This window comes from Schistocerca gregaria, chromosome 1, assembly GCF_023897955.1.
Source record: "Schistocerca gregaria isolate iqSchGreg1 chromosome 1, iqSchGreg1.2, whole genome shotgun sequence".
Classification (NCBI taxonomy): Eukaryota; Metazoa; Arthropoda; class Insecta; order Orthoptera; family Acrididae; genus Schistocerca; species Schistocerca gregaria.
The window spans coordinates 257,928,278-257,951,144 of record NC_064920.1 but is presented as its reverse complement, the minus strand read 5'-3'; the positions used below and the strand labels follow the sequence as shown (position 1 = coordinate 257,951,144).

The 22,867-nt window shown below is 38.8% G+C and overlaps 1 protein-coding gene across 1 annotated transcript in view; it reads right to left on the bottom strand.

Moving 5' to 3' along the window:
* The window catches only part of LOC126341345 (DNA-dependent protein kinase catalytic subunit-like), a 526,946-nt gene extending 507,331 nt beyond the window's left edge, over nucleotides 1-19,615 (bottom strand). The window contains exon 1 of the mRNA XM_050001770.1: nucleotides 19,426-19,615. Within this exon, the coding sequence (XP_049857727.1) occupies nucleotides 19,426-19,558 (133 nt within the window). The 5' untranslated portion in view covers nucleotides 19,559-19,615. The remainder of the gene's footprint in view (nucleotides 1-19,425) is intronic.
* Between the last annotated feature and the right edge of the window lie 3,252 nt (nucleotides 19,616-22,867).

Genomic DNA, 22,867 nt, shown 5'->3' with positions numbered 1-22,867 from the left:
TCGTGTGTAAAGCAGGTGGTAGACTTCAGTTTATTTATACAATACTGGGAGAGTGCAATCAATCTACAAAAGAGATTGCTTACAAACCACTCGTGCAATGCATCCTAGAATACTGCTCAAGGGTGTTGGACACTTACCAGATAGGACTAACAGGGGTATTGAAGGTATACAGAGAAGGACAGCACAAATGGTCACAGGTTTTCTTAATCCACGGGAGAGTAACAGAGATACTGAAGGAACTGAATGGACAAACTCTTTAAGATAGACGTAAACTATACTGAGAAAGTATATTAACAAAGTTTCAAGAACTGGCTTTAAATGATTACTCTATGGATGTACTACAACTGCCTACATATCGCTCACACAGGGATCACGAGGATAAGATTAGAATAATTACTGCCGGCCGGAGTAGCCGAGCGGTTCTAGGCACTACAGTCTGGAACCACATGTCCACTACGGTCGAAGGTTCGAATCCTGCCTCAGGCATGGATGTGTGTGATGTCCCTAGGTTAGTTAGGTTTAAGTAGTTCTAAGTTCTAGGGGACTGATGACCTCAGAAGTTAAGTCCCATAGTGCTCAGAGCTTTTTTTTTTTTAATAATTACTGCATGCACAGAGAAATTCCAACAATCATTCCTCCTGCACTCCATATTAGAACTGAACAGGAAGAAACCCCAATAACTGGTACAATGGAACATATCCTCTGCCATACACCTCACAGTGATTTGAAGAGTACAATTGTAGATGTACACAAAGAGTTGTAGATGAGAGAGACAGTAACAAAGGTAAAATAATGGAAATTCCTGGATGGAGCAATATCTACTCATTGTCCAATCTTGTTTCTTAATATGTCTGTACTCTCTTATCCTCTAACAGTACTGACAACACGAGCTTAAAAGTTAGCGTGAATGCTGTTTCCTATTATATCTATCTGTGCTCCACTCTACTGTTCACTACATCCCCTTATTTTGTGTGCTACCCTATCCAGGCATTTCCATTTTTGTTATAAGTCATAAAAGACAGACACACATATTATGTGAGAGGTTTCTGCAACTCTGTTCTATGGGTGTGATAAGTGTACAGTGGCAGTACATTCCTAAAGAGACCATAAGCATGTCTTCAGCATTTTCATCTAAAATTAAGTCTCCAGTTCAATCCTCTACTGAGTGCAGCCACCCAACTGCCATGAAGAAGCAGATCACACTCTCCTGCCTGGTGAATGTCATAAATTCATAACCAACTGTCATTCTCCCATCAAAACAGTTAAACCGGTGTGCACATCGTTTCTGAAATGGTTCATAAGAGTAAAGAGTGCTTTAACACACACACACACACACACACACACACACACACACACACACACACACTCTGCCGCCAACTCCAGCAGTTTGGACTCTAACCAGAATTTACACTGTTTGATTTGAAACAGTAACAGTACTGCAAGTTGCTCTTCTATTTATCCAAGTCATTAAGTTAGAGAATTGCCTCATATAGTGAAGCAATTCAACTTCTATGGAATTCGTACATGTGAACTATACTGAGATACAAAAATATTTAGATGAAACTATAAATTAGTCTTGTTTGATGGTACATTAAAAGAAAAGACTCGAGAATACCAGCATATTGCTATTTTTTGGAACTATTTGGTACTTTGAAAGACCATAACATGTAGGTCAACAAAAGATTCTGCACATATCTGATAAAGTAATAGATTTAAAGATAAATCAAGCTGGTAGCAGGCTTCCATGGCTGAGGTCGCCAACACAAGCTTGTGTGATGGCACTTGGCCAGTGGCTAAGCCAGTTCAAATCCTGGTGATGGAAAAATTTTGATCACCAATATTTAGTCGGCAAGGGGAGAAGAGGTGACGGTGTGAAGATCCTGATAGCCAGACTTCGTGCACATGTCCTGTTTGAAATACCAAACCTAGCCACAGTGACTCACAAAGTGAGGGCATGTGGGACTATTGATGGTGATCTATCCATTGGATGGGTACAATGAGCTTGGCATCCCCCTTGGAGCTACTCACGATGTGTAGGACATGTGCCGGCAATAGGTTCCACCCTCTCCCTTCTCTCATCATCATCACCATCGTCATTACACACACACACACACACACACACACACACACACACACACACACACACACACACAGAGAGAGAGAGAGAGAGAGAGAGAGAGAGAGAGAGAGAGAGAGAGAGAGAGAGAGAGAGAGAGAGAGAGAGAGAGAGAGAGAGAGAGAGAGAGAGAGAGAGAGAGAGAGAGAGAGAGAGAGAGAGAGCGCCAATAAATGCATGTAGTATTACAAATGTTGTAATGGAGCACATTGTAAATAAATAAATTTTAAAAATCAGATGGGTATCACTCATGGGCACAACATGCATGGATTGTAATTATGTTAGAACAAAAGAAAACTACAACACCAAAGAGACACGATGTACCCTGGAAGATATCATTCAATAAGTAATGCTCCACGTTTTTTTTTAAAAGTCATTATATACATAGACAAACGTCCTTGTTGGTGCTTCACATTTGATGTTAGTTCTGTATGCCATTGAAGTTTCGAACCGTTCTGGGTAATGGCAGAGCAACAGATCAGCATCAAAATGATGTCTACTTACAACTAGCATACTAGCATTACAAGTAGTGTACTGTTACTGAATTCTTGCATGCAGAGAAAGAAACCATGGTGAACATACATTAACATTTGTGTGTAGTGTATGGTAATGTTGCAGTTGACAGAAGTATAGTTGGGCAATGGGTAAAGAAAGTTACAGCCTCAGGAAATGCAGAAACAGAGCTCCATGACCAGACACACTCAGGACATCCTGTCACTGCCACTGCTACACATTTGCTGAATCATGTGGATGCCATTATTCATGCCGACCGGCACATCACAATTTGACAAGAGGCTTTACAGTTGTCGGTCAACATTGGAAGTGTGTCTGCAATGATTGAGACTATCAGATATTCAAAGTGATGTTCACAATGGGTTCAACAAATGCTCACAGTGTACCACAAGATTCAAAGAAAGACCATTTCATCTGAATTGTTGGAGCATTTTGAGACTGATGAAGAGGTTTTTCTGTCACGGATTATTACGGGGGATGAAAGCTGGGTGCACCACTTTGTACCAGAAACAGAAAAGCAGTCCATGGAGTGGTATCATCCTCATTCACCACAAAAGAAGAAATTCAAGACAACCCCCTCTGCCAGAAAAGTCAAGATGATAGTCTTCTGGGGTTGTGGGGTTGTGATGGCATCATTCCTGTGAATGTAAAGCCAATAGATCAACTATCAGTTCAGAGGCATTTGTGAAGAGACTGAATCAACTCAAGAACAGTTTCCAACATGTTCCATCGAATGAGAATCCAGCAGAAATCTCACTCCAAAATGATAATGCATGCCCACACACAAATCTGAGAACCTGGGAACACATCACCAAATTGGGTTGAACATCATTACCTCATCCACCCTACTGTCCAGACCTGGCACCCTCGGACTTCCATCTCTTTGGGCCTCTTTAGAGTCTCTGCGGGGAACACACTTTGAAGATGACGAGTGTGTCAGTCATGCAGTGAAAACATGGCTATGCAAACAGGACAAGAGCTTTTACCAGCAGGGAATGCATGCTCTTCCACAACGCTTGTGTACGGCCATAGAACGTGATGGAGACTACGTAGAAAAATAAGATATGGACAAGACATATTGATGTATATTGTCACCAAATTCTGACTCTTAACAATAAACATATTCTGAGAAAAAAATGTGGGGCGTCACTTATTGAACGACCCTCGTATTAGTAGAAACAATGGATCTAATAACTGGTTTTGAGGACAAAGTGCTCTGCAAAACTGGAGCAGTCCCAGGAGGTTGAGTACCTAGAGTAACCAGCAGCACGACTCACTTTAAACAGGATTTAAGAGTGCAGATGTTTAAGCAAAATGTAAATAATTTAGAAGTAAAGGACTTATCAAACAGCAGAAGAAGTTACTCATCGACAGGAAGATAAAAGAGAATAAAATATTTGCTAGCTTTAAGAAGAAATCCTTGGACACATCAGACGGCACAGTGTAGAGAACTTTCTTCACTACACATATTTAAGTAGTGCCTGGAAGAAATCAAGTGTAATGGCATAGAACTTCAGTTGCATGGGAAGCACTTTAATCAGGCTGTAGCCCCAGATAGTCAACAATCCTGCCTGTAAAGCAACATCAGCAGTAGCCGCTGCTTCTGTACGGTCCACTTCCATGAGCCAATGACACAGTTCACAACAGTTATCGACCACCACATGACAACAGCCGGACCCCCAGATGGTTGACTAACGTTCCAAGGTTTCCGAGCAATAAAGAAACATGGCTCTTCCACTAAGTTACCCCTTGACAGTAATATTTAAACCCAGGTCCAGCTCATTGTCATCGGTACAGCTAGGCCATATCATGACACATAGCCCTTGCCACGCCATTAGGAGAAGAGTATAGTACCTACAGAACCAGACATAACAATAAGCTCTACTGTCTCCAACTGATAATCATATCTATGAGGAAAAGGCAACTAGCCTTCTGTGAACATTTGACCCACATGAATGTGTGCAGGCTCACAAATATGACGCTTTGACATGACGCCAAGTGGGGTAGTGCAATAGTTAGCACACTGGACTTGCATTTGGTAACACGATGGTTCAAACACACATCCAGCCATCCTGATTTACGTTTCCATGATTTCCTCTAAATCGCTTAAGGCAAATGCTGGATGGTTCCTTCCAAAGGGCACGGCCAATTTCATTCTCAATCCTTCCCTAATCCGAGCTTTTGCTCAGTCTCTAATGATGACATCATCAATGGGACATTAAACACTAATCTTCACCACCACCACCACCACCACCACCACCACCACCACAACTACAACCAGTAGAAGGAAAGCCTCCAAGAACATATGGATCATCACAGTGGAATCAGACCTGTAACAACTTAAAATTTCAAAAGTAGCGCACACAAGACCGATCCAAATTCTGCAAGAGGGTACTATGAGTCTAGTGTCCCTTACCGGCAAAAAGAGCACCATTACAAGCTGTCTGAAGTGGACAGGGAGAAAGCTTGCTCACAGCTAGAAAATTAAAGCTTTCTGGATTAGGGAGGAACAGAAAACCCATGTAAAGAGTCAAAATGAGCCCCATGGTCCTATGCACACCCAAACAAAGAGGGGTAGGAGGGGTGGGAGGAGGAGGAGGAGGAGGAGGATGAGTCTATAAGATGACTGTAGGTGAGTATCACATATTTACAGCACATTTTGGAGCAATGACCACTTTTTTTCTTAAAGATGAGCTACCCCAAAACATTAATCCATATAACATTACTGAATGAAAATACACAAGCTATTTAAACTTACTTATTTTACTCCCAAAGACTTGCAATGATCTGTGGCTGAACTTAATTGCTGTAAGAGTTAAAAAATGTATTTTTTCAAGTTTTGATTCTCATCAATATGAACATCTGAAACTAAAGAAATTTCTAAATGGGCCAGTGTGTAAAATACAGGAAAGGCAACCACTCAACTATAGTGGATTTATGTGTGGAGCTCAGAAAGATGAATCACAAAACACTATTCACACTAGCTCTTTTTCTAGCAGGACTGTGTGCGTACGCCCGCGCGCTCTCTCTCACACACACACACACACACACACACACACACACACACTGTTCTAGGTAGTTTTTAGAGAAGGCATTTAGTCAAGATTCACAGAATGTCTTATCATGCCCACTACTAACAAAACTGTAATTTTTCAATTAATTGTTGGATGATTGGGGAATTTGCATACAAGTGAACTGAGATTTCATGTTAAGTTTTCGGTCACATCAGGATGTAAGCATGTGTTCAGTAAAATTCGGTTATAAACATTATCAATGATACATAGATTAAAACGAGTTTAATTTAATAATAAATTTTAAAAAACCAGAATAAACTTAAAGGGAAACTGTTTAACTACAAGGCATTACCATGTTTGCCAGACTCAAGCTTAGAAAAGATTGTTGTACTGAAATGAAGAACTTTTTATTAAAGCTTAAAAACATGCTAGGAGGAATTCATATTCCATATTTTATGAATAATCCACTAAAATGTAATATATATTGTTATACTTATATAACTGACTATTTTCCTTGTGAATGCCCTGCTCTCTAACAGAATTCATGTTATGCTATGTAACGCCATTTTATGATTTATTCATTGTTATTTAATGTACTGTTTTCTATCAAAATTCATTGTAATTCTTTAATTTTCTGTTTTTAACAATCATGTTATTGCAGTAAAATGTATATAAGATCCATGGGGAACATCTGTTGTATGTCAAGTTTTGCTTGAAGTATCGACGCAACACCTGTGTCAATCAGTTTAGGGATTCTAAAAGGCACACACTGTGCCAACTTTGTACAACTGTACCTTGAAACAGGTAAGTACTCATAACAACATGTGGCGCGAATTAATGCAGGCATTACTACTCATTTGGTCAATGTTTGTAACACCAGGACTTCTTTTTATTCCTGTTTTCTACAGCAACAGCAGCAGATAACACAGCCTAAGTATTTGATACCAGCCAAAGAACTTTTTATAGGAAACTTCTCAGTACTACAGGGAGAGAAGAGGGTTGCCATCATTACTTATTGGCTCATTCCACATCAAAGAGAACAATACTAAAAAGTGTTCCCACTTGATCATCTCCAAATCAAACTAAATTTGGTGCGAAGGTTCTATATGGTTTTTGATGGTTGTAATGTTACTTGAGCCTCACTGCCCTTTTTTAACTAATTTGTGCCTGATTTTATTCTGAAAACCTCAGTAGTGTATGTAAAGACCGTAAATGTAAATTTGATTTGAAAAGCACAATCCCCGCGGTGATAGTAGTTGTGATTCTTTTGAGTATTGACTGAAAAAAAGACGATTTTTTTAAATGATTTTTTTTAAATGATGATTTTTTTAAAAAAAGACAATTTGTTTAAAAAAAGAGGACTGTTAATCTGTATCTTGTGGAAAGAGGTCGAGTTGCTAGGCCGTCACTCAGAACGTATTGTTACATTTCATGAAAATTGCTATTTCCGTAATAAAACCGAGTAAAGTATGTGTAAGAGTTGCCAAATATTTATGTATACAAATTTTCTGGAAGCGAAGAATAGAAATATCTTGCATTTGGAAAAGGAAGTGAACTTCATTGTCATCACTGGCTACCAATCGACAAAATTGTAAGTGTACAAAGTTCACTAAAATACAGGAAAGGAAATGCTTTCTCTATAGTTTAAATTCAATATGTAACAACTTCTCATCATTTATTAATTGCAGCAATTAGATTATGCTCTTGTATAATAGTATGGTGCCAAACTCCACTGACCAATTTTGAGGCAGCAGGATGTGTAGTTTGAAGGAAGCTTGTGTGCCAAGCAATCTCCTTTTCTCACGAAAAGCATATTGCTGTTTGATCTTATTTACTTACAACAGTGGTCCCTTAGGTATGAAAAGCTACATAACTTGGGCTAAAAGCTATCCGCAATACGGACAAGTAACTAACAAAGTCGTATTTTAAACCTTAAAGAACAATAACTGCCTCCAAATTATAATACGTCACCAACTGGTGCAGAAGCTGATCATTCAAGGAGGCTCCAACCAAAATTTATGTACCAGTTACGACAAAGTAATAAAATCTCAATCAAAAATCAATCTCTCTCTCTCCAAACACATACATAAATATTCATATTATTAAGATAAGTCATTTTATAAGGTTACATACCAAATTTCAGTCCAGTATCTTCAGTGGTTAAGTTTTTAGGGGCTTTTAATGAGAGGCTACTGATCTTCGGAACACAAACAAAGGTGCAAATGTGCTAAGTCTGCTAGGCTTCTTTAGAAGTCCTAGAAAATGTTTGGTCATTTGCTTTAATGTACATAGATACTTTTCTATGCTGAATCACACCATGGCAATAATTATGGATATAACCACACCTAAAAATAGATATAAGTCTCTAAACAGGCTTAAAAATTCGTCGCACTATTTTCAGAGCCAAGGTTTGACCGACCACTGCTACTTTTCATCTGAACCAATCACATCTAAACTTCAGAGGATTGTTCCTACATATGATGCCTATCTATAGATCAAATTTAGTTAACATTGGATGCCTAGATGAAAAGACAGGCATCTACAAAGTTGACCAAAGTTTTCTAGGTGTAAGTTTTAGAGGGTTTTTTTTTTTGGGGGGGGGGGGGGGGCAATATCTCAACTATTTTCTGTTCAATCCCTTTTTCCCCCCTTGCCACAGCTGGAAAGAGCATGCTTTAAGCTTTCAAAGCTATATTGTTTAAATTCTGGATCTTGCAAAATTGATGGGTAAGAATTCCTATCAAAAGTAGGGAAAATGGATTATCAAGAGATACAAAAAATTAATAGAATTTGAAGGTTGCAAATCAAAAAAATGTGTAATTGTAGTGCATTTTAATAGTATAACATTCACATGTTGTTTAGGGAATGTAACTATGCTTTTGTTTTTACATTGTTTTACAGTATATAATATAAATATAATAAAACAACAGACAATGCTCTTAAAAAATCTAGAAGACCACATCAGAATGCTATGCTGTTTTACAATGTTTTAACTCTACAATGCACGTTGGTGTGTATATATGCACTGTCACTAAGTTTCCATCGGCATTATAAATGCTGCAATAGTTTTTTGAGGCTCTATCCTCACACCGCTTTCAATTGTTTCTTTCATTATTTTCACAGTGTCAGTCTTCTGTGTGGTGTGATCTTTGGTGATGACATCGTACAATCTTAGTGTTGAGTATGAGTGTCTGAATAATCAATAATCACTGTCGTAGCTGAAGTTAAGCACAAAACCAATATGTTTTGATACACTAGTTTGTGTATTTTGTACACAAACAAGTCTGAATCTGCTATGCTACAAACCGGGATCTTCATGAGCTTTCAAAATTGCTCATTACAGGTTAATAAACCATTATATAAAATGAACCAAGAGATTCTTGCATCCTGCTACTTTGGTGGATCAGATGGAGCTGATTGTCATAAGTTATCACCATTCTATCATGGTAGAAGTAAACTACAATCAGTTAAGGAAATGTCACCAGTGGACAAGGAGTTTCTACAACATAGGTCAGGGCTTGATTTTACAGAAGATGCCCAAATTTGTTCGTATCATAATGCCTTATTGGTAGCAAAATTTAAATTTGTGCAAGAGACTTCCTGCAACCTATTTGGTAAAGAAAAACATGTCATCAAGAAGCCTTTGACACCAGTAACCACTGCAATATCTGACTAATAAAGTTTTTATACCTGGTCAGAAAATTTGTACCAAATGTAGACATGAAGTGGCCCAAAGAGAATCATCCCATCAGGATAGGCAAGGATCACCATCCACTGAAGACATGGGTGTTGTTGATGCTTGCTTTCCTGCTAATACTTCCTTATCATCACTTGAAGAGTCACCATTACAGCTTCAACAGATCAGCAAAAGGGATTCAATGTTTATATAAGGTGCAAAGTTCTGAAAGCCCATGGCAGCATTACTAAGGTAACTGCCACACAGCTACTGATGCAAGCCAAGTAGAATTTGTTCAAATACAAATTAAAGAGTGCCAAAACTGTAAATATATGGACATTTTAATTGAACTTAACATTAAGCTTCAGACTTCAAAGCAATTGCAGTAAAGTTCAAATTTTGACCCTGGCCCCAAATAGCTGGACTACTGTGGGGGAGGGGGGGGGGGAGAGGGGGGCCGGATAAAGAATTTGCTGTTTCAACTAAAATGGTGAAGAAGGCTATGAGACTAAAGATGGAAGATGGGATTTTGGCAAAACTTTCAAACTGAAAAGGGGAAAAACTCAAGCATGGAGTAAAACAAAATGCCCTCACTTTTTTTGAAGATGAGATTTCTTATTTCTCATGTCCCAGCAAATATCCACAGGCAGAAATGCATGCTTCTTTGTAACCTGAAAGAAATGTCCATTGCTTATTGTAAGCAATATGGAAATCAAGAGAACATTTCAAAATTTTGTGAGCTCAGGCCAAAATGGTGAACTATTGTTCATGCTTCCGAGTCACATTCAGTATGTGTATGTGCAATTCATTAAAAGGGCAAATTAACGTTGGCTTCAGTAATATCCATCCAAGATGACTACAAGGATTTGATTAAAAAACTGCATGCAGCTTGGAATTAAAAGAGGGTATGCTGCAATGTTGTGAGGAATGACCAGGAAAAATGCAACTACAGGCTTTTCTTGAAGATGCTTTTTGAGCCAGAAGAAACAATTGAATACAAGCAATGGGTCCATATTGACAGACACACATTAGAGAGATGTCATCATCAGAACTGTTAAAGATTTCATGGAGGCACCAATTTTGAAAATTATCAGTTTAAGAAGGAATCAGTTTGCATCAAAACACCGAAGTTTATACCTCAAGCAGCTAAAAACAAATCTTGCAGAAAATGAATTAATTATATTGATGGATTTTGCTGATAATTATTCATTTGTTGTTCAAGATGCTGTGCAAGGATTTCATTGGGAGAATAGAATCCATTTGTAGTCTTTTTTGGTGGCAAAGAATGTCAGAGTATTTGTATGATCAGCAACTGACTATCTAGATACCACTGCTGGCAATGACTTTCAAATAAACTTAATAACATTTAAGGACAAAGATTGAAAACAATAAGTACTTTTATTACTTCAGTGATGGTCCAGCTGCTCAATATAAGAATTTCAAAAATATCCTCAATTTATATCTACACGAAAAGGATTTTGATATAACTGTGGAATGGATGTTTTTGGAAGACGCCACAGTAAATTGCTTTTTGATGGCATTGGGGGAACAGAAAAAAAAACTAACAGCCTGTGCCAGTCTGCAGAGGCCCTTAGATAACCAAATATTGACTCTATCTGATTTGCTTTTATGTACCAAAAGAAGAAATTGAAAAAAAATCAGCCTGATCAAGAAACAAGGTGGGACATACAATATCTGGAACAAGAGAAATCATCAATTTAAGCCAATTAATTGTAATCAGCTCAGAGTAATCAGAGCATCCAATATTGCTGCAGCATTCACAGTTAATGCCCTCAAAGCAGTTGAAGATGCACATCCCATCATTTTGTTAATGGTCACAGTTACTGTGATATTTCAAAATTAAGTAACCTACTGAAAGAATTCTGAAAAGCTTGACTCAAAAATAGTAGTTGCTCTGTATTTGCTTTTGGCGTATATTTGGTCATATGTTTCTGTGTATGAAATGTAGCTAACATACTGAATTATTCTTTAAATTTTGAAGGATATCACTATAATCAATCTCGAGAAACTTGATCATCTATCCCAAAGTCTTGCACCAGTGAAAAAGCGAGATTGAAATATTTGTAACACTCCTCATATCTCAAACACTTTGAGATATCGACACAAGATTTTGGAAAATGATAATAAGCAAAGAGCAGTATATTTTGCCGTGTTGTTATAATTCAAAATTTCCATATCAAACTGATATTCAAGCTACCACAGATTCTTCCACAGAAATAACATCATTTTTAAGGGCCATCTATAGCTGATGAAACACGAATTGTTACAGATTCCTAAAATCAGAAGTAGTTTGTGAGACATGGCTCCGACATTCACAATAGGATTCATAGCCATTGTAACTATTGTGGTGTCAATTACCAAAGTGTTGTGAGATTGCCTCCAGCAAGTGCCTTTTTCTAAATACTGTAAGTGATTTATATAACACATGGAAATTTCCAACTCTGGTCGATGATGTTGACAGAAAACTCTCAGAAGATTCTGGTACAATGTTTTACAGTTTTACCAATTTTCATTGGCATACTACATGCAGCTGCATAGCCTCATGGGAAATTCATTATAATCAATGTTGAGAAACCAGATGGCAGTTATAAGAGTCGAGGGACATGAATGGGAAGCACTGGTTGGGAAGGGAGTAAGACAGGGTTGCAGCCTCTCCCTGATGTTATTCAATCTGTATATTGAGCAAGCAGTAAAGGAAACAAAAGAAAAATTCGGAGTAAGTATTAAAATCCAGGGAGAAGAAATAAAAACTTTGCGGTTCGCCAATGACATTGTAATTCTGTCAGAGACAGCAAATGACTTGGAAGAGCAGTTGAATGGAATGGACAGTATCTTGAAAGGAGGATATAAGATGAACATCAACAAAAGCAAAACTTGGATAATGGAATGTAGTCGAATTAAGTCAGGTGATGCTGAGTGAATTAGATTAGGAAACGAGACACTTAAAGGAGTAAAGGAGTTTTCCTATTTGGGGAGCAAAATAACTGATGATGGTCGAAGTAGAGAGGATATATAATGTAGACTGGCAATGGCAAGGAAAGTGTTTCTGAAGAAGAGAAATTTGTTAACATCGAGTATAAATTTAAGTGTCAGAAAGTCATTTCTGAAAGTATCTGTATGGAGTGTAGCCATGTATGGAAGTGAAACATGGACGATAAATAGTTTGGACAAGAAGAGAATAGAAGCTTTCGAAATGTGGTGCTACAGAAGAATGCCTAAGATTAGATGGGTAGATCATGTAACTAATGAGGAAGTATTGAATAGGATTGGGGGAGAAGAGAAGTTTGTGGCACAACTTGACCAGAAGAAGGGATCGGTCGGTAGGACATGTTCTGAGGCATCAAGGGATCACCAATTTAGTATTGGAGGGTAAAAATCGTAGAGGGAGACCAAGAGATGAATACACTAAGCAGATTCAGAAGGATGTAGATTGCAGTAGGTACTGGGAGATAAAGAAGCTTGCGCAGGATAGAGTAGCATGGAGAGCTGCACAAACCAGTCACAGGACTGAAAACCACCACACACGACATCACACTTTAAAGCATACACGGGTGGCTCACTCTGCTCACTAGACCTGCATCTTTAATATGTTTAATGAGGCGAAAGAAGTGTGCACACACACACACACAGAATGCACACTTCATCATTGACTCAATTTCTGTGGGGAAAAAGCAATTGAAACTTAACGGATTGAGTGAGTGAGTTTGAGAATGTTTTTGTTTTAGGGGTGCTCAACAACAAAGTTATCAGTGCACGATGAGTAAAGTATCTTGAGTTTTAAATGGTCCATGCATCCAATGTGAAAGGTCCCGAAATGTTCCACCGATTCACTACTCATTGTAAAGTTGGCAAGTAGTGACAGATCTTTTATTTTTGGGAGAGGAAGAAACACATTTCTTAGGGTACTAGGCCTACTCAAAGTACCTTTGGTACTTCTGGCATCTGACTCAGTAGTTCGACCAACACACACATTCACACCGGCTATCAATCACTTGACAGTAGTTCGACCAACACACACATTCACACCGGCTATCAATCACTTGACATCAATCTGACCAATTTTCAACTGCTTAAAAACAGCCACTAACTCATTCTGTGCCTGAGAACACCATTCACAAACGAGCTGCACTTTGGTTGGTGCAATATTTTATGCGAACAAATAACTTTACATTATCCTCACTGATTCCTTTAATTTCAGATATTATGTGCTTTCTTTAAGAACTGACGCTACAACACTCATAAAAGCAGTTTGTACTGTAATGTGAAGAAAAAACTGGTGGTCTGAATTCTGTTAGAGTTATGTTCACTAACAAACCTGGTATGTGAAGACCACAATGTTACAGCACAGCAGTGAGGTGTACATAAGCTGTGATTATAAACTATCGAACACTTCCACAGAATTAATCAGTAGACACAGGGCCTTTATACTGATAGTTGCATGCAACAATATTATTGGAAAACACCAAGGAAATCAAGTAAATATTTAGTTACAAATAGGAGTTAAAAAACAGCTATTTTACAAGGGAGAGGAAGTAGCAGTTTTCTTCAAAATTTGATAAGTTAAATTTATTGTTCCATAAAATTTTGGGCCTGCAGCAACATAAATCTGATTTCTTCTTCGGTCCAGCCATCTTCAGAGTGAGCCGACTGATGCCCCAGCACTTGATACGTCCTTTTGAACCCACGAACCATATCACTGCACGTGCGGCCACTGATACAGAAGCTGTCAGAGACTTTGATCAGCGGCGAAGAGGTATGATACATGCATGACATTAGATCTATGGCTGCGTGGTCGATCCATGTCGTGATATCAATGTATCACTGAATTTATTACAGAAATTGCCAGATTCCATGATTTGTCCAAGATGAAGCTTCTACCTCTATTAATTAAATTCGCTGCCAACCGAATTCCTAAAATTTTGTCGTTGCCATACACCATAGAGTGCCCAGTATCAATACAGTGCTCTGCTACCGCAGATTTATTAGGGTGTAAGAGCCGGGTATACCTGTGGTGCTCTACGCATCTCTCCTGGAGTAGGTGTCATCTGTCTGATGTATGAATGGCAGCACTCACAGGGGATCTTATAAACCCCAGGCTTCCGAAGCACCAAATCATCTTTGACGGAACCCAGGAGTGCTGCTGTCTTTGGTGGAAAGTGCAAAATCATTTTCACTTTCTGTTTACTGAGGATCCGTCCTATTTTTGATGATAGGCTTCACATGTGTGGCAGAAAAGCTATGAATTTAAAACTTTCAGTGTCTTCTTCCGCTTTTCTTATATCCACTGTTGGTTTCATTTGTACTGCCTTGTGTATCTGCTGTGCAGAGTACCCATTGGCTTCAAAAACGCCATTGTTTTAATGTTTCGTTATGGCTATCATGATAAAATGAACAGTTCATGGAGTGACAGCACATACCAGAAGATCAGTAAAGACAAGACCAACCAGGTGGTAGGGAAGACTACTTCGCTTCTGAACACCTCCCCCTTTCCACCAGAAGTTGTGCAAAGATTGAAACGAAGTGCTTTATGGAATTTCCAAGAATGTGTTCCTCTGCGTCCGATACTAACATTAGCTCTCCAACCTATGAGTGTGCCAAACACTCAGCGTCGTTATTAAAGCCTCTGGTGGGAAAATGCGCCCATCACATACTCAACTCTGCGGACTTCATTGGCAAACTGAAATCACTCCAACTGAACAATTATGATATATTTGTCAGTTTCAATGTAGTGTCATCGTTAAAACATTTCTCTTTTGGAATCATTGTTTCTCATTGGAAAAACTTTTGATAAAGAGATTTTAGCTTTGTCTGAACATGTTTTTACCTTGACATATTTTTTTATTCAGTAACAAATTTTATAAATATACTGACAGTGTCGCCACAGATAGTCCTTTGTCACCGTTGGTGGCCAACTTTTTTATTAGATTAGATTGATGGAGGAGTTTAAGGAGAAGGCGCTGGAATCTGCTAGCTTGAAGTCCGCACTGTTTTGGAGGTACGTTGATGACACATTTGTAACATGATCCCACGTGAAGACAAAGAATTTTTAAATCATTTGAATTCCATCCACAGACAAACTCAGTTCATGATGGAAATCGAAAAAGACGGGTGCTTGCCATTTTTGGATGTTTTGATATGGCACAAATATGATGGCACTTTGGGACATACAGTATACCGAAAACCAACCCATACAATTTTATATTTACATGCAAATAGCTGTCACCATTCTTTGCAGACAATGAGTGTACTCACAACTCTGGTACACAGGACATGTCATTGCTGACGAGAGCAATTTAGAGGACGAGTTTCTACACCTGAATAGAGTTTTTGAAGCCAATGGGTACTCTCCACAGCAGATACGTAAGGCACTACAAATGAAACCAACAGAGGGTATAAGAAAAGCAGAAAAGACAAAGCTGTAAATCCGAAGCTATTTTGCCACACATGGGTAGCGTATTATCAAAAATAGGACAGATCCTCAGTAAAAACACAAAGTGAAAGTGATTTTTTCAGCAACACTCCTGGGTTCCATTAAACATGAAGTGGTGCTTCGGAAGCCTGTGGTTTATAAGATACCCTGTGAGACTGGCCATTCATACATCGGCCAGATGACACCTACAGTCCAGGAGAGATGCACAGAGCACTGCAGTTACACCCTGCTCTTACAACCTAATAAATCTGAGGTGGCAGAGCATTATATCGATACTGGGAACTCTATGGCGTATGGTAACATCAAAATTTTAGCTTCGATTTCATCTTGCTGAGACTCAGCAGTGAAAGAAGCAATTGAAATTCAGTTGGCAATGAATTTAATTAAGAGAGATAGCAGCTTCATCTTGGAATCTTGGACAAATCATGGAATCCGGCAATTTCTGTAATAAACTCACAAAGACGCCGCAATGGTGCAGCTCGCAGCGATATCACGGTATGGACCGACCGCGCAGCCATAGATCTAATTCCATTCATATGTCACACCTCTTTGCCACCAATCAAAGTCTCTGGCACCTTGTGTATCAGTGGCTGCACGTTCAGTGGTGTGGTCTGTGGGTTTAAAAGTGCGTAGCAAGAGCTGGAGCATCAGTCACCTCAGCACACTCTGAAGATGGCTGGATGGTATTCAGATGAAATATCAGAAGAAGTTAGATTTATGCGGCTGCATGCCCAAATTTTTATGAAACAGTCTGTGCCGAAAAATATAAAGATGCACAATAAGTTAACATTAGACAGTAAAAGCACAAATAGGGGTTAGTCTTAGACTGGCAGTGCCCCCCAACCCCACAAATCCTGATTGTAGTGACACTAATCTGAAGTATAGTGTGATCTCTAAATTAGGTTGGAAGGTGATTTGTTTGCTGCTTTGTGAAGCCAACAAAAAGGAGATATTGGCTGTGGTGACAGACTGATCCATAGCAGAGCCTGATGTCTATGTTTGTGGGGTACATAATAAACTTTGTTATAAAAACTAAAACTGAAGATGAATTTGAAAAGTTGTATTATTTTACACATAAAGACCAAACTATTACTTTGGAATGTTTTATTTACGCTTACTGACTCACCACTTATTACTTCACAATTTTGTCTTTGTGGCCTGTATGCTTCAGATTATACTAGTCCATTGTTAAATCAGTTACATATTCTTGTCTTTAATGTTTCACTTCCTATCACCATTCTTCCACCAATATCCAAACTCTCTATTGTTGCTAAATCCTTGGTTACATATTGTCACATACAATGTAGCAACAGTAAATCATTTTGTGTTGGCACATAGAAGTAAAATAGTTAGTTCAGTAGAATTAACGGCAAAGAAAAAATATGTTACACTTGCTTATGTATCAGTTGGTCTCAGCCCAAGAGAAGTATGGAAAAGACTTTGTACTGAGGGCAGCCACGGGCCGCATATATATTTTTGAAGACAAAGTTGCTTCAAATGTACATACTTTAAGTATTTGAAAAAAAGATATAGCTCCTAATGTAGGTTATAACCAGTCAACAATTTCGACACTAGTGAAAAAATGAAGGGAGAATGGGAATGTTGATCGTGAAAGAAGAAGTAGATAAAGGAAGTCTGTCAAACATGACAAGATACTGAAAAGACTTTCTCTGGTGTATCTTCCCCCACCATCAGCTGAAAAGCAATACTGGGAAGAAATTTGTGACATCTTAGCAACCAGCAGAAATGCTAGAAACAAACTGCTGAAAGCTGGAATCACTGCCTGCTGACCTACTTTACTGACAAAAACAATGCGATAATAGTGGCTAAAAAGGATAAAAGCAATGTGACACCAACACCAGATATATGTAACAGAGTAATCTGATCAAATGAGGCTCCAATGGCAAAAATTCGTGCAGCATAGACCAGATGAAGAATTTTGTTTCTTCATGTGTAAAGCACACACACAAACATCCAGCATGACAGATCGTCTGGGAATGTATTTCTACCCGTGGAGCATGTCATATGGACTTCAGAAATGGCACAGTCAGTACAAATGAGTAAATCAGCATCCTTGAAAGAAATAATATGACCACAACAAGACAAATTTGGGGATGTTTCCAGCTGCATTTTTTCGATGTCTGTATCAAGCACAAAGCAGGTGCTGTTACAACTTAATTGTTAAGCATTTCTACATCTCAAGGTAAAACTTTCCCTGGGCAAAATAGAGTTCAAGTGTTACAATAGCTTGAGAATAGCTCTGGCCACAATCCCATCGAGAATTGTTGGAAGTTTATGAGAACGCTGTCACAAAAAAGAAGCCATGTATTAGACCGAAACTGCTGGAAACTCTTCTGCGTTTATGAACTAATGAACTGGGCGAAGAATATACATTTAAAAGTTCAGTCTCTCAATGCCTACACGAAACAAGGCACATCGACAACCAATGAAGTAATAAATTCCAACTGTGTTAGGGCGTAAAATTAACATTCAGTGTTTCTCCCGAGATTAACACTCTGAGTTCAGAGGGGGAAAAAAATATCTGCAACTCCATTCGATGCTGCAAGAAAGTGCTAAAATGTAAATATTAACATGGGAAACAAGTAAATTTATCAGGGATATCCAATGATTGTAACAGAAGTATTGAATTACAGAAGGTTATGCAACAAATAATTCCACCATTGCACACACGATAAGAAAAATATGCAAGGATAGGCGCACAAAACAACACTTTCTGTGCACTGAACAATTGAAGTTCCGTTGTAAGTTAAGTATAGGAAGATCTCACACCCATCGACTTCTTAAAATATGTCTCGGATGTAAACATTAGGCTTTGATATCGGACTATTTGTTACCACAATAGGATTTTCAGGTTCTACATTCCTTGGCTTCGCCAGCTCACAAGCAAGTTGTCACCTTGCAACCTAACGTAGACCTCGGACTGCGCTACAGATCAGTCTGCCGCCACAACAAAGATTTCGTTGAAAAGGGGGGGGGGGGGGGGGGGGGGGTTTCAATACGTAAAGTGTGGAAGGTCATGCAAAAATAATTCCACCACTGAAACATAAGCTACGAAAAATTTATGGCTTAGCAGACTAAATAACTCTTTCCAAGTACTGCACAACAGAATTTTCTACGAATTGGATGGGATGTAGGGAGTGTGACTGAAAATGCATGAATGGACGCTTCACTACATCTTTTAGCAAGGAATATCCCGACCCTGTCAGGGCAGTATTCACACCAACAAACAGAACAAACTGTGACTGTAACTCAATACATAACGGCGAATCCAACCACTTGCACAGATGGAACTTAAAATTGCCAGTTAAGATGATTTCGAAGTATCTGGTATCTCGACATCATCACTGAAACTCAATTAACCACGTCCGCGAGCACAACAGATGTTACTTTTTACTATAATAATAATAATAATGGCAACAAGGTAAAAGTTTACGTTTCAGCAACATAACACAAAGATAACGCGACAAGGAATCCGCCTCCGTAAATTGTCATTCAAGTTACAATAAAAGTACGACAATTATTTATTGCGATATTATGCAATATATTTAAAGAAACACTTTCAACTTATGTGCAGCAAAAACTTTCACATAGCCTATCGGTTGGAAATCAAAACAACAGAACTGTCATTACATACCCAAGTCAGCTTTTGTTAACTCTTCATCGAAGTATTCACCCACAGTCCTTATAACTGAGGGGACTTCTTTTGAAAACTTTCTTTCGGAACAATCCTTCAAACGCAATAACGCCCTTTCCAATTCACCCGCCATCACATTGTACACAGTTATAACAAAACAACAACTCTCGCGTCTGTGCCTACGTTTCAAAGATCTTAGCTTCTGCAGATACTTCTCTATAGCTGACCAATTAGTGGCGAACAACTAAAATGAAGTAGTGACAACATTGGTGATGCTCCAGCGTCAGACAACAGGCTGTACTGCGCATGTGCAGCTACGGTGACATAGGCAGCCCAGGCTTGGTGCTTGCTCTGCTCATACGCTTTTCGCCGCATTTGTATGTGGAATTTTGTGCGTGATGGGGCATCACGTGACCATGTGCAGCCAAGCGGCGTGTTGAAAGGACCTGAGAGCTGTATCTGGGGCAAATGTTTTATCAGTTCTACCCAGATAAGGAATACAAATGAGGAAGCAGTTCTTGGCGCATTATTCATTTCAAAACTAATCCCTACAGCTCAAAGTACCATAATATTTTGCTATGTGATGACTTTGACTTTTTTTTATTCGTACTCTGCAATATTGTTATGTAGCATTTCCAATCAGGTTTACATCTACACATCACTGCAAAAAGCTACTAACAAGATGGAATACAAATTTCTTGCCGTAAAAAGAACAGTTTCTTGTGTAGTTTACACCAGAGTAAACCGGGTCTAGTGAAGCAGGGGATACAACGCGTCGGCTTCATGGAGGTATAAAGCCCGGTCCACGCGCAACGATCTGTCTGGGCAGATGTCTGTACATGCAAAAGATCGCTGCAAATGTGGTGTGCTCACACGACACAAACCGCAATCTACTACTCGCCCGCCATCTGTCGGCGTAGAAATGAAATATCAGTGGCAAGCGGCTATGCTCCCCGTAAACGTCAAAATTTAATTCAGTTATTTTGAAATATAGAAATGGAGGAAGTTCTGTTGTGGTCTGTGTTCGCAACTTGTGTTGCAAAAAACATTCAGACCAACCGCAGGAAACAGATAAAGCGGTCAAAATGATGTAGGCAGTGGCTCACGTAAATTTACTGCGAGAGCTGCAGGGCGAACCAGTTTTGTTTTACATTACCTCGTGTTCCATTTCCTCGCACATTGACACTCCAATTTCATCTTCAATTGTACTCCTGCTTGGTCTTGGCGTTTCTTGATCACTAAGAAAGCCAAGCAGATCATAATACCATAACGTTGGCTGGTATACTTCATCTACTCCTATACCAGACCACCGAGATTTCTGAACTTTGGATAACTCTTTTTGGTAAACAATTCGCTGACAGACTTAATTTACTTGACTTGCCTTCATGAACTCATCCTTCAGGAAAGCGTAAATAGCTTCACATCTGTTGGGTATTATTTCACTCAATGCTTGTTTGGATATTACAGATGAAAATTCCATATCCTTGTAGCTCCTTCCTGTTGCTAGGAATCTTAATGTTACCGCCAGCCGTTCATGAGGAGAAATTGCCCTTCTCATACAAGTATTTTTTCTCATAATATGAGGGTTACAAGCTTTAAAAGATAATTATAAGTTTCCACAACCATTGCCAAATAATTTCGCCAGTACGCAACGAAATTATTTTTTTATTACCGGTTCTCTGCTTGCTGAGGCGTCAACTGCCCACAAATTTTCAATTAAAATTGTATGCTGCTGTCTTTTTGTCTCGGTTACTATATTCTTTACTTTTAATCTTCCACAAACATGGATGGTTTCTGTATATTTCAATGAATTCACTTACAAACTCTCGAGAACACTTACGAGTATCAGCCATTTTAATGCCCTGTGCGCACAAATACAAACACTAGATTGAGCAAACAGCTGTTTCGCGCCTGATTTGCGGCGATCTCCTGTCCACACGCTCCAACTTGTCTGCGCAGATGTGGTTTGAACCCACAGATTTGAGAGGTTTCGCTCAAACCTCCAACTCCAACTTCCAGGTTTGCACACACCTTAGGTTGGTGCAAATCTTCTGTCCACACGCAACGATCTGTCTGGACACATGTGATGTGCGCAGACATTTGCACAGACAGATCGTTGCGTGTGGATGGGCCTTAAGGACCTCCATGGTTGGCTTTGACCAATCACGTCATACCTTAGTAATAGATAGTAATGTCTTCAAAGAGGTATATAAACTACAAGGTTTCTGAATGTCTTCACTTCGAGGGATAGATAATAAAACAGTTCTGTGTTCTAATAAGCGCTATTATTAAAATAATTGAATGTGAATCTAAGAGCGATCGCTTGATATTAGTTACATTATTAAATGTGTGATTTAATTAAGTTAATTGTTTGTTTCCTATTCAGACGATATTTAATATTTTTCGTAATGATATTGCGGTAATGTGGAGTATTAGTTTTTATTGTAGAACAATTTTTAATGTCTTATTTTCGTTTAAGGAATGGATTTGTCTAGTCCAATGAATCTTGACGATTTAAGAAAAGCCATGGGCCAAGACATGTTGACCACAATTTGCTTCTGGCAAATGTGTGGTCTCATTGCGGAATACGTCCAATGTCGTGAGTGCGGCGAACATACGCACTTCACGAGTGTATCAAGTCGCCGTACTCACGACTTATTTGTGTGGAGGTGCAGCAGAAACCGATTATGGCGATCTATTAGGAGGCTAACGTGGTTCGAGAAATCTAAGCTCGCCCTGGGAGACATAATGAAAATCACATACTGTTGGTGTTAAGGATATCCTGTGTGGCTCTTTGTGCATGAATGTAGTGTGAGTAAGCGTACGGTAGTAGGCTGGTACTCGTTTCAGTGTATGACCAACAACTCGTATCAGGAGTGACGTTTCACAGGTAAGGGAAACCCTTTTAAAGAGCAAAAATACTTCGAATTGTCATAGAACTTTAGGATTGCAGATGCTGTCTCAAGATCTCTTGTTCATAAAATATTTAATTTTACTTAAAAATTGCTGGAATGACTTAAATTCTAATGAGTGTGATACTGATTTCGGAATATCACTTACTGTAATAAAATTGAGCTTGCAAACGTTAAGGACGACATCTCTAATGATGTGTTTCCTACTATTTGTAATATTCTGGTACTGATATACTTCAGGAATGATTACCTGAAACAGTAATATTCTATACTGATCTCTTGTGGTATGCATTTTGTATAGTCAAACGACTATACTGCAAAGAGATTAGAGAACCTTCAAGACAGCTACATTAAACGAGCTGCTTGCAAATCAAGCGAAACGCAATTCCGGTCGTGCAGATACCTTTGGGTAAGGTAGCATATTGAACTGAATGATGTTAGCAGATAATAGGATACAAATTCTACTTTGTGAATTAAAGGGAGGCAAAATGATTTCATACATTCATTTAATTTTTGTTTGATCAAACGAA